The sequence below is a fragment of the Apaloderma vittatum genome, unplaced genomic scaffold (genome assembly GCF_000703405.1).
Source record: "Apaloderma vittatum isolate BGI_N311 unplaced genomic scaffold, ASM70340v1 scaffold5946, whole genome shotgun sequence".
In the NCBI taxonomy this organism is placed as follows: Eukaryota; Metazoa; Chordata; class Aves; order Trogoniformes; family Trogonidae; genus Apaloderma; species Apaloderma vittatum.
Window position 1 is genome coordinate 27618 of NW_009721135.1, and position 12738 is coordinate 40355.

At 45.1% G+C, this 12738-nt stretch overlaps 1 protein-coding gene across 2 annotated transcripts in view; it reads right to left on the reverse strand.

Moving 5' to 3' along the window:
- Positions 1-12738, reverse strand: part of KCND3 (potassium voltage-gated channel, Shal-related subfamily, member 3) — a 102722-nt gene that overhangs the window by 14651 nt on the left and 75333 nt on the right. For both annotated transcript variants that reach the window (XM_009871248.1, XM_009871249.1), the window contains exon 2: positions 10135-10297. In XM_009871248.1, the coding sequence (XP_009869550.1) occupies positions 10135-10297 (163 nt within the window). The remainder of the gene's footprint in view (positions 1-10134; positions 10298-12738) is intronic.

Below are 12738 nucleotides of genomic sequence, written 5' to 3' on the forward strand. Positions count from 1 at the left end.
TATAACCCCTGCACGAAGAGTCTAAAAAAGGAAAAGAAAGCGGCACACTGTGTCTGCATGTAGAGTGGTAAGAGGAGTTGCTAGGAAACCACAGGATCTCAAAAATGCATATGACCTAATCTGAAAGATAATTTATATGATGAAAATAATAATACTAATGACAGCCACTTACAGGTTAGAATGATTAATTTGGTTATCTTGGAGCCCACGTGTTTCTGAGAGCAGGATGGAAGGCAGGTCTCAATCACTTCTGGTTCCTTACTGCTTTTTAAGAAACTGGAGTTTCAGAATACCCAGGAAGGGCATTGAAGCCTTGTACATGTGTAGTGGGGAGGGTGATGTATGTGCCTGTCAGCACCCTGGGTATCTGTGTTTCCCAAAGGGACTGACAGAGGAGGAAGAATAGCCTGTCTTCATCTTTTAGCTGCTTTGGAGAAGTGCAAGGAGCAGGAGTTGCTAGCTAGGAAAAATGCTTACCAGATGGCAGGCCCAGGAAACAGCTAGTTGTTATTTATTAATGATTTTCATCTAGTTCTTATGGAGATAATGTGCACTCTTGATTTATGTGGTATAATAAACTATTAAGTTCCAACCTATGACATAATTTTGTATTTGTCAGGCATCTTCAGCTCATGTACTGGAGCAAGGAGATGACTGGAGTACACGTATGTCAGGTACTACAGGTGTGGGTCCTGTGCCCACCCTGCTCCCTCCTTGGACTGGAGCTGTTACTAAGCATCATTCTTCACAGATTGATTGAGGCTGGAAGAGACCTCTGGAGGTCACCTGGTCCAACCTCTCTGCTCGGTCAGGGACACCTAGATCCAGTTTTTCAGGATTGTTATGTCCAAACAGCTTCTGAATAAACATCTCCAAGGATGGAAACTCCACAGCCTCTCTGAGCAACCTGTGCAAGTGGTTGGTCACCCTTGGGAGTTTCTGCAGACGTAGCAACAGGGCCTAGAGTACGGAATGACAAATAAATATTTTCCTGTAGTTATCCTCTCACCTTCCCAGAATGGTCTTGCTTGTGATACCTTTGACTAATTTAAGCATAAAATTTGGAAAGGAGTTCAGCAAAGACTTCAGTTTGTACTTCTGAATGGGAGCTCAGTGCATGTGTGTAACCTGGAAAAGGAAAGGGTTAAACCTTCATCTGATGGACACTAGTTTAGCTCCCCTGCCCATTGTGGTAGCTTTTCCTTACCAAGCAGACAGTGGAAAATTCTTATTTTTTTAAAAGAAAAGCATTCAAAAACAATAGAGTGGACAAGATATTAAATGAATCTACTGTCTGTGGCGTGCTTCCCTCGACATAATCGGGCATCCCTGATCATCTGTCCTGCTTAGGGCGCCGGGAAGCTGATATGCCATCTTGAACAAAGCCTGGAAGCAGGCTGCTCTGCCAAATTAGGACTCGGGGTTATTACACATGTTTGAATGCTGGGTGAAATAATGGCTGTTTCAAAAGCAAATGGCCCATATAATAAGTACTAGCTGTTATTCTGCTAGCCCTGGTTCCATCTGGCTATTCTAATAGGCAGGCAGCGGGGTTACAGCAGCGCTAGCAAGTTAGCTTCTGCAGATCATCTCGCTGTCACTTCAACCTTTTTTCCTGAGTAACAAAGTTATGCACATTTGGACTTCCCTTCCTCTCAAATCTTTACATTAAATGGCTTTTGAGCCACGTTTAAATATTCTGTCATTTGTGCTTTAGGGGAGATGTTGTAGAGCTGCATATGGAAATTAGATAGTGTAGAACTCATTATATTCCTATATAATTTGATAGAACCACTTACAGTCAGACCTTGATCTTATTTTGGGCCTCTTCATTACTTTCCAGAGATGAAAGATTCCCCTCCTCTCCTCTGTGGTTCTCCTTTTAATCCTACCTTACCCTTGGCACCATTAAAGCAACAGAACATCGTTTCAAACGCACTATATCATTTAATCTTTTCTGACGCTGAAGAACATGATGTTCGGTCTATTTATAGAACAATGCACAGAATATGGAGTTTAATGGATCTCGGCTTCTCTACTAGTCACAGATATCCCGGCTGATTAAACAAAGAACTTTGAAAAAATGATCGTAATATGCAAAACTTGCCGAGAGAAATGCAGGACAGTCAGAGACCACTCCTCTTCTATTGCAAATTCCCTTTTGTACGTTAATCTTAAACTCTGGTTTAAACTTAGTGAAGCTCATATTCCTACTGGGCATTTATTTTAAAACTAAATTCTTCTATTTAGAAAGTTTCTTCTGATTTCCAGCCTGCATGCATTTGTTGCCAATTTTACTTAGTTGTCATTGTATTGATAGTTTTACATAGACCATTCGCTTTCTGGTGTTTGCTACAGGAAAGAACAGAATTTGACAATTCTCGCTTTATTCCTTTGCTTGCCATTTAAGGAGTAAGCTTTTTTGGAGGCTGTTTCATATTTTTATCCTCTGTAGATGCCCTGCTTATCTCTGACACCTTTTTTTAGTTATTCATCTATCCACCAACCCAGCAAGGGTTGCAGTCAAACCTTGATCTCTGTAAGAACTGACCTCACGGACAGTTTTTCCTTGACTGAAATACATTATGCACCGTTTCTGAACCTTGGCTGAAATTCAAAGCTTCCCCTGTGCTGAAGTTCCCACGCTACTGGTCCAGCTGACTGACAGGGCTCACTCTCTTCACTTGCCTCTTGAAATAATAAAAGAAATTCCTACATCCACGCTTTTGTATTCTCCATGCTGGAACAGATTTTGGAGCCCGAGTCAGAATTGCTCCAGGGAAGAGTGGAGTCAAAGAGGCGCCACACCAGTAGTGGGAATTTGGTATAGTTAGAAATGAAGTGTTATGGGGTGTAAGTTCGGGTATCAGAATTTGTCTAGAAGTGTATTATTAATAAACGTCTGCTCAAGAGCCTCATATTTTTCTGCATCATTAATGGAGAGGTTGGTGTCCTGCATTATTCTAAAATAAGGTTCTGTGTTTCACTGAAAGCAAAGTGTGATGAGCATCTGTCTGCCTGTGATTTATCTGTCTGTCTGCGTTTCCATATCTCACTTTTATAACATTTCACACAGCTCACACCCCTAATTAATAGCTATAAAGTATTCGTGGGATGGAGAAATTAACAGAATTTGATCTAGTGTCACATGCCAACTTCCTAGACCTGATATATGAACGCTGATTAATGGTGCGGAGGCCTGTGGTTACTACAGAAAATGACGGTATTTGCTTCAGGTAGCGCTGCTCACACCTGCCCCAGGAAGATGGTGAAGGTATGGGGAGGGGATGGGGGCAGCAACTGCAAAACCTTTGTGTGAAACTCAATTAAAAATAAGCAAAACTGTAAAACTGCCTGCCCGGCAGTGAGTGCAGTTAGGGGTGAGCATGGGTCATGCTGTTGCTCCAGGCCCACTAGGGGTGGGAACTGTGCTGCATCCCACTTGTCTGTGCTACGAGATTTCAGCATTAACTGAGAGAAGTGTTGCTTCCAGGCAAATGGAGGTGGCTCAGACGTCATCAGACGATCGTCGAGTTGCTGCGTGGTGCAATTAGCATCCTTGCTGAAGCTGCTCCTAGTTGTTCCTCTTGCTCCTGGGGTCTCTGGAGACAAATCTCTTGCAGTAGGCTTCTCGAGGAAAAAGTCCACGATAAGCCCACCCCATGGTCCTATTTCATAAATGAAGGCCGTTAGAAGAACGTGTGTCTCGGCTCGTGTCCTCACGCTGACAGCAGCAGCGCGCTGGCCCCGTGCCTCGCTGGGGCAGCTGTGGAGGGAGCAGCCTGCCTGGCTGCGGTCCTGGGTGCTGGAGGCTCCCTCTTGTCAATAAAAACTGGAATTGTCATGGCTCTGTGCCTCTCCAGGCTTCTTTGGGCGTGCCAGCGTTGTGCCGCGGTGCTAGAACAGCTCTCCATTGTCCTGACGTGATCGCTAAGGATGCTTCATGTGTGCACAGAAGTGCACCGACAGCTCACGGGCAATGTGTGGAACTGCTCTTTATTACTGCGTTTGGCGTTAATGCTGAGTTTGGTCTAAATGGCGAGCAGGTGCCTGGGATTACCGTCAGGCAGAGGTCTGCACAGTGCACAGAGTTCTGCTGTACCCTGGCAAAGAGGAGGAATGAGGAACTGTTTCCTCGGAACTTACTGGGTGGATTGAACTGTTTTTCCTGCACGGTACTCACAGGCAGACCGATTTCCCCATATCAATATTTTTTAAAAAAATAGCCATAGGTTGCTCTCCTTGCTACCCATGACTGGTCAGGAAAGCACATGCTGTTGTTTCTGCTGCTTTGTTTGGTGTGTCAGGGAGAATTGCTAGTGCAAATCTTGATAAACTTAAAATCCTAGGTGCAAGAGTATTGCCGTAAGATGGTTTCGCTTTATGACCGTGTATGTGAAGCAATTTCATAAGAATCCACTGAGGCAGGAGAAGTGGTTTTATCCCAGTGTTATGTGTGAAAACATCAGAGTCACAGAGAGGGAGGAATGGAAGGGTGATGCTGCAGCAGCGTCACAGTTCGTCAAAGCAGTGGGACTGGCTGTAGCGGGGAGACAGAAGAGGACAGCAGGGTTCTGCTCTTGCCCAGAGAGGGTCTGCCTCATGCTGGTGTGTAGCCCGATGTGGTGTTGCAGTTAACAGCAGTTACTGTTTGGGATTTTCATGACCTTCAAACAACAAAGGCTCGTTCTGAGTCAGACATTGCAGACCGCTGCTGCTGGGTGGAGTGGGAGGAGTGGAGTAATGAGGTCCTAGGACTTCTCTAGTTGGGCTGCGTGAGACATCTGGCGGTGTGTGAGCAGGGACGTTCTGCGGCCGCCCTCGAGAGGTGTGCTGGTAGACTCTGCAGCGTGTTCCCATCTACCTGACATGTGTGATTAGAGGACCGAGAGACCTGCATCACCATCCCAGCACCGCCTGTGGCAGCAGCTAATGTTCCTCATCTGCTTATTGCTGTCATGGTACAAATTAGTAGCCACAGTAAGCTTTACAACCATGAACACCCACTTTTCATTCTGTGTTTTCCTCACCCAGTGGATGTATCCATATCCATTAATCTAGACATAACCGTGTGCTGCAGTTGGTGCAGGGGTGTTTGAGCTATATTCATTATGTAGCCTGGGAACTGCACGGAAGCTCAACTATACCCAGCCCACGCGATTGTGCATTCCTTAGGCGGAGTGGTAAAATAACTAGTTAATAAAGGTAACAGCAGAGAATCTGATTGCTGGAACCCAGTTCCAAGGTAGGACAGGGCTTCCCAACATTTTCTGGCTGCCTGTTTTGCACATGGGTCTCCTTGATGAGGCCGTTTCAGCTTGTGTTCATTTAGACATGCGCAATGAAGTGGGCAACATCAGCCCTTACGAATCCTGCCAACTGTGCTACTTAACGAGCCATCTGGACAGAGGCTGCCGCACACAACCCGCACTTCCCACAAGTGGGGAAGGGGACGCCCTCCTGCCGAGGTGGCCGAGGAGAGACCTGAGGATGGGTTAATCGGGTTCTCATGGGTTGTGACAGGGCCCTGAGGCATGAAACAAATGTCGAGTGGCTTCTGGATATGTGTGGAAATGACTTCTGGGCGTTGGGCCACTATTGACAACAGGCTTAATATTTAGATGTACAGTCTTGCTTCAGAGACTGAACCTGTATGTGCTACCTCACTGGGTTCAATTCTTCCTTTCAGAGGAGACATCTACTTGTCTTAAGCCTTTTGGGATCCAGAGAATTTGAACTAGCTCAGCTGATGGAAAATGCCGTTTTGCTTTCCTCGACAATATGAAAGAAAATGAGGATTCCTAGTTGGTGGGTTGTTGGTTTGTTTGTTTTTTCCCCCTGAACTGTATTGAAGGGATGTGACGAACATCAAACAGGAAACAGGAGGAAGAGGTACCTACTCCAGCAAAATTGAAATACCTTCTTTTAAAAATAATTTAAGGAGCTCTTTTCCCCTGTCAAAAACTGTTAAATATCAACAACAACAAAAACATATTCCACACAGATTCACCCTGATTGAAAAAACCATGGTTTTTAAATGTCAGCCAGCTCCAGTTTTAACCTTATTGTTTCTCTCTCTCCTGAAGTTCCCAACCCCATTCCCTGCTGGGAACTGAGTCATGTTCTGTCGCTGAGCTCTCCTTAGACAGCTCACAGCTTTGCTCGAGTCGCTTTTTCTGGCCGTTCTGTTCCACGCTCTGAAGTTCACTAACCCACCTCCGAAACTTAGGGGTGTCAGCTGAAAAACAACATTTCAAAGCTGACTCCCCCTGCTCTGTAGCAAATCAATTATTATAATGGCCTCGTTATTGACAGGTGTGGGGGCTGGCATTCTCAGGGTGATGACATAAATCGAGTATTAAGCATTCTCTTCATCACCATCTTCCCTCTTCATCCGCTTGGCTGACTGCAGTCCCCTTCTCCGTGCCTCTGGGAGTGACGCCTGGGTCTGGAACAGGCTGTTTCTACCGTGCCTCTGATGGAACAATCAGAACCACACTTGTGTCCTTACTCTTCCTTCCTTTTGGCTTAAGCCCTTTTTAAGCATCTCCATAGTTACCTCTTCATCAGCCTGCAGAGTCATCGCTGCCTGTGTGCAACCATCTCGCAGGGAGCTCTTGCTGGGAGGAATAACCTTCCTCCATCTACTGAAATCCCTGTCCCTTCGTTCCTCTCTTCTGCTGATGCTGGCTCTGTGACTGAATGCTTTAATTCATCCACTGGCAACGTGTCTACTTCTCTGTCTCACCTAATTTATACCATCTACTCTTTGACTTACAGTTTTCTGGTCTATATTATAGTTTCATGTGAGAGGGGCCACGCAAAATGATTTTGTCCCGGGTAGTCCTTCCCTTGCCTAAATTTGTGTGTTTTGGTTGTTTCCTGGAAACTTACAGCCTAGCTGATGAAATGAGGAGTCCATCTGAAGGATTTTGCAGTACATTGCTTGTTCTCATAGAGTCAAAGGCCACCAGATAATAAATTAAATAAATTGAACAGACTAAGAAGCTGTAGCCCTCAGAAAGCATATTTACTGCAGACCTCAAACCAAGCAGTGTGATTGTTGAAGTTTTATGTTCGTAGTCGGCAGTTTCAGTTTAGCCCCTGTGAAATGCACCACTAAACCCATGCTAATCCCTCCGAGATTATCAGACATTGCAGTATCTTGGCTCATTCAGCAACTCTAACCATTAAATGATAAATGCTCTTTTAAAAGGTTTTTTTTTCACAGCATCTGAGCGCTTACATTTTTCACTCCTCTGTTGTTCACATGGTGCAAGAGGCCCCTTTCTGAGCAATTGCTTCCCCCAAGCTAAAGATGTGGGATGCAATTTGTTTGTTGGCAGCCAGCGTTTACTCAAGGAGGATCATTTTTGCAGGACTTTTGACCAATTTCCATGTCCAGAGGTCTTAAACCTCGGTGGAGCTACCTGCACTTCTAGATCTTCTCTGCACTAAGCTCAAAGGCTACATCCATTCCATTTGCTACTGGATTACCCAGCGATCTTTCAGCCATGCATTTCTCTGATGCCCTGCTCTGGGGGAATAACGTGATTTGGGGCGTATTCACTCAATCTCTAACTTTTAAACAATAAACTTTTACTTTTTCTCCTGCTGCTAAAGGAGCAGCATGTCAGCAGCTGTTAGTAGCTGCCTCTGCTTTCTCTTTCTAGGGTTGAAAAGTGGGAGGTGTAGTCCTCAAGCCAGCACCAGATACTTGTCATCATCTTCTTCACGTTGCATCCATGCTGCAAACTGAACACTGCAAGAGACTCCAGCGTTTATCTGAATTACAAAGTCATTCTATTGTCAAGCCTTTTACGTGTCAATCTCTCTTTTAAACCCAAAGGCTGTGACATTCACTGAAGAACAGCATCGTTTCAAAGTCAGGAAGGTCTATTCTTAGCACATCAGTTAAAAAGAAGAAAAAAGAAGTCTTTGGGAAAGGAAAAAAACACCACAAAACAATTTTACCAAAATGAACCTTGTCAGAAATGATCAATTCATCTTCCATTCAGATTGACCTGGTCCTTGTTGCATGCCAGAGGACAAAATTTGATGACCCAGCACAAAAAAACTAAGATTGCCAGATCTCCTTGTAATTAATTTCTTGCAGTGCAGCTCTGGCAAAGAATATCTTCAGGTGATTAACTAGTGTTTCAGTTTCGGGTGGTTTTTCCTTTTTAAGCAATGTTTCTCCTCAGTTAGTTGAAGAATAGATGCTGATGAGTAAGAGCCACCTCCCAGTGTTTTATTCCTGCTTTTTAAATGCCTCTTCCTGCTAGACCAGTGCCTCCTCAACAGTTAAGAGACAAAGTTAAGACTGAGTGTATTGTAACCTGGGGGACATCGGGGTAAAGAAGAGAAAAAGTAATTTATTTTTCACACTAGAAGCTTATGAAAAATGTCTGTGTTATTTCTTTGAAGCTGTATCCTCCAAACAACGCTTACAAGGCGCTAGTACTGGTGGGCTTTTCATTCGAGGACTGAGAGAGTGCAAAGAGCTTTTTCCAACCTTAAAAAAGCCATGCAAATGTGTATCTTTAATTGGATAGGGATGGAGTTTTAACTATTACTAAAACTTTTCCTATTCCTGAAGCAGGGATTTGATTCCCTGGAGGAGGATGCTGGAACAAGGATGCTGTCAAAGCAGGTTCTTAGCGTCCATCTGTACATCGCGACCATCTCTGGAGAGACTGTCATTAGTGTGCTTCTGTGTCTTTCATTCTTTTTAGTATTCATGCAGTGATGATCATGTGAAAATTACTCACGCTTCTGACTTGAGAAGACTTTCTTAGCCCAAAAATTCATCCAATGTCAAGGGAATTAGAAATTCAAATGGGGGGAAATTATACACTCAGCGTGTCAATACAGCAAACCTTATAAAAGCTGCAATCAATCATATTGGCATCAAAGGTGGTGACATTTCCCTGTCACCAAGTAGATCACAGTCCAACAAATAAAGGAAAAGGTGAGTCAGAAGAAGAAATGTCAGTGTGCTGCCTGGAGAAGCCAAGCTCATCTGAAAGCACAGACCTGGAGTCAGTTCTGGAGCTTCTTTTTACTGTGATCCGTGGTTCTGCAAGATCTTGTTTGTTCGTCTTGCCTTCCTTTATGATAGATTTAGATTTATTTTTTTTAATCTACGCTATGTTTTATGACTAATTGTATAAGCAACTCTCCCTCAAAAACATCTCCTAAAATCATTGCAGTTTGTTTCGCACGTACAGCGCCACACCTCCTGCAGGTATGTGTAAAACCCAGCAGGGGCTTACGGAGGCTGAAGCCCATTCCTGCATGATTCGCTCTCTCTGCTACTCTTTTGACTGCCAAATTTTGGGGGTTTGGAGGTCTCGTATCTCGGCTCTCTGCTGTCATCTCCCTGAGATGCAAGAAGTAGGCATGGCCCAGATGCCTGCCTGAAGCAGAAATAACACATCTTTCTGCTGCTATTCTCCATCAGATCTCCTGAGTCTTGAATTTCTGGCAGACACCATTCCATAAGCAGGAAAAAAACCCAGACCTTTAGTTTGCAGTTTTTGTAAAAGCCCGATTCTGGCAAATTGAAATAGAGCTATAATAAATCGGGTATACTTTCTTAGTGATCCAGTAGGCTTATACTGGTAAACAGTGTTCAGATTTTGGAATATTCAGTAATCTCTTCACGTTTCCAGGGGCTTTTGTGTATTCTCAGTGTTTTGTCTATGTTACATTCTGCTGCTTTGAGGGGGTAGGTGTACTGATAAATATATGTTTCCAGATGGGTGTTTTCAAAACTCCAGAGAGACAACAGGAACCAAGCAGCCAGAAAGATAAACAGCTCCTGTTAATTATTTGAAGGCTTATGGGTATATGTGCACCTTTATTTCAGACTGGTATGCAGCAGAGATGAGCAGCGAAAGCCCTGTTGCTTCTGATCTTTTAAGATACACCAGCGTGCGGTGCCTGCGCCGAAGGAGCTGGTGTCTCTGCAGGGGTTGGTGGTGGCACCCGTGTGAGGGTGAGCCTGTGCAGTTGAAGGTGGGTGGATCAGTGGCCTCTGCAGTTGCTCAGGACTGTCCCTGGGGTCCTGTGAGCCCTACGGGGATTGGCAGGGGCTGGGGTGTGTGGGAGGGGGGCGTGCGGGACGCTTACCTTCTGTGCTCTCCGCTTGTCGGCTCGCTGGTTCTGGTGGTAAATCCGGCTGAAGTTGGAAACAATGACTGGAACGGGCAGAGCAATGACCAGCACCCCGCTCAGGGAGCAAATAGAGCCAAAGATCTTCCCAGCAATTGTCTTGGGCACCATGTCGCCATAACTGGAGGGGGAAAGAAAAAAAAACAAAGGGAAGCCCCTCCTTCAGACAAGCGCAACGGCACCAAGCAGTTTGTTTTCAGGCTCCCCGAGTGCAGAGGACGTGAGTGTCCGGGTTAGACACTAAAGCTTAGAAATCCCCCACACAACAACAATTCCTGTGGTGCCGTCATCCTGGAGATGGCAATTTACATCGCGCTTTGGCAATGAATTAAGCTAAACCAAAGAAAGGCGCTTTTGTTGCAGAATGGATGTGCCAGTTCAGGCAGCTGCCGAGAACATTAAATTCTCATCCTTGCTCATTTAATACCTACCTCTCCATGTAGATGAGCTTTAACAAACTTAACACTGCATGTCTGCTTGTGAGCAGGTTCATATATTTTCATTCCCTGGTATCCAGGTGCAAATGAGGACTGATTCACCCTTCCATTTCAGACCCCAGTAGTTTCCTTGCCATCTATACAGTCAGAAACGTGGGGTTCGTTCAAAGTTTGGATTTAATAAAGGGCAAATTCGCAGGAATACGAGACAGGCTGGAAAATACTCATACAAACCTCTGCTCTGGGTTTGACCTCGCGATTGTAATTTGTATGTTAAATAATACCAGCAGAACCCGAGATGGAATAATCCATTTTGTGCACATAGATGATGCCGGCTTAGGCTCTGGGTTCTGCAGAGCAGACATCACTACTCTGCTTATTTGCTGTTTGTGGTTTTTACTTTGTGTATTGCAAAGGCTTTCTCTGGCGGTTTTAACACTGTCCTTCTGCAAAGAAAACCGATGTGCTTTGACTTAGGGCTCTCAGTGCCGTAAGAAGGAGCACGGCTGTTACTCCCTCGGGGAGCACACGGGGCTGAAACAGCTCAGGCACCTGACCGACTGCGCTGCCTCACTGAATGCTGCCCTACAGCAAAGGGGATGGGGATTTTGAATTCTGATTTACAGTTTGGCCCAACACCATCCCCATCTGCCATCCCAGGTGACTGGACCTCTTAATTCTAACCAGCTGCACCATCCCTCACCACTCCTGCATCTCGCAGCACAACCTCTGGTATCTGGCAGCACTAGATGTTGGCAATGCAGATGTGCCCTAAGCTCAGCAGACGTGGTAGTCACCTCCATAGGAGGCTTGTCCTCCCTTGCCCTCTAGAAGCAACTTCAGTGCTTTCTTCTGCAAAGGGTGGCCAAATAAAAGCCCATCCAGAAAGCTGGATGGGGATGGCAGCATGCTCTGAGCCTGTAACAAAAAGCTCGTGCCCTCAGAGTGATCAGCACAGCCACTCACTGAATTTACAGGCCTTGTTTCAGTGAGCCATTTACTACATGCTTGCGTGCAACTGTATATTAGTATCAATATTCGCTGAAGTAATTTTCATCTGGAGGAAAGGGAAAAGCAAGCAGCTAAACAACAACTGATTTAAAAAAAGATCTTGAGTACTAAAATGACTGTGTACAAGCCACCAGGGTACAGGAAACTCCGAAGGACATGTTGTACCCGGTGAAATCCCACCAGGAGCAGGTTTATGTGACCTGGCTACACCCTGGAGTAGAAGAGAGGACCTTGGCCCTGCAAGCCCTTGCTGGGCTATCGAGCTCACCTGTGTCCCTGGAAAGGTTTAGTGTCAGGCTGAGTGAGAGCTTTTCTTTGGCGTTTGCAAGATTTTGACTGTGGGCTTTTTATGTTTGTTTTGGCGTAAATGCTTCAGGCTTCACTGGTTAAAGCTTAATTATTCCAAGAAGAAACCTTCTCCTGCCTTCACCTGCATTAAAACCCCTCAGAATACCTCAAATCAATAGAATGCTACTTACGCCTGTTAACTTTGTAGGTGCTGCTTTATGCAAAGATGGTTTGAAAGCTCTTGCTAAATGAGAAGGTCCTCTGCCTCATTTAACACTGTTCTAAAAAAAATAAAAATCTTTCTTACTTTTCTCCTGCTGCCCCTTAACACAATAAGGCTGAAAATTAATCATAAGCCTCAAACATGATCTCAGTGACCTGGAGCAGTGAGAGAAAGCCCTTCTGTGCATTTGTAGAAAGTATAATAATAAGTGTCTGGCTCTCAGTCTGTCTTGTAGAGTTTTGTTCTTACACACAGACTGAGAGTTACCTCATTACTTGGGACTTCAGAGAAGGTGCTTTAAAATGCCATCAGGAAAGATCAGACTGTCTTGGAGCCCCGAGGATTTTGCTGGGGAGATGTAGAACTTCATTTGCAAAACTATTAAGAGAGACACTGCGATGACAAATTTTGCACTGGCTGGAGCAGGCTGCACAGGAACAAGACCTAAAACTTGTAACTGTGGCTTCTGCATCTCCTGCAGAGTTATCTAGTGAGAACACTGCTGGATCCATCCCTCGGGGTGCTCGTGGCACAGCACTGCTGGATCCATCCCTTGGGGTGCTCGTGGCAGAGCGTGCACTTGCAGCCGCGTCTGACCTGCGA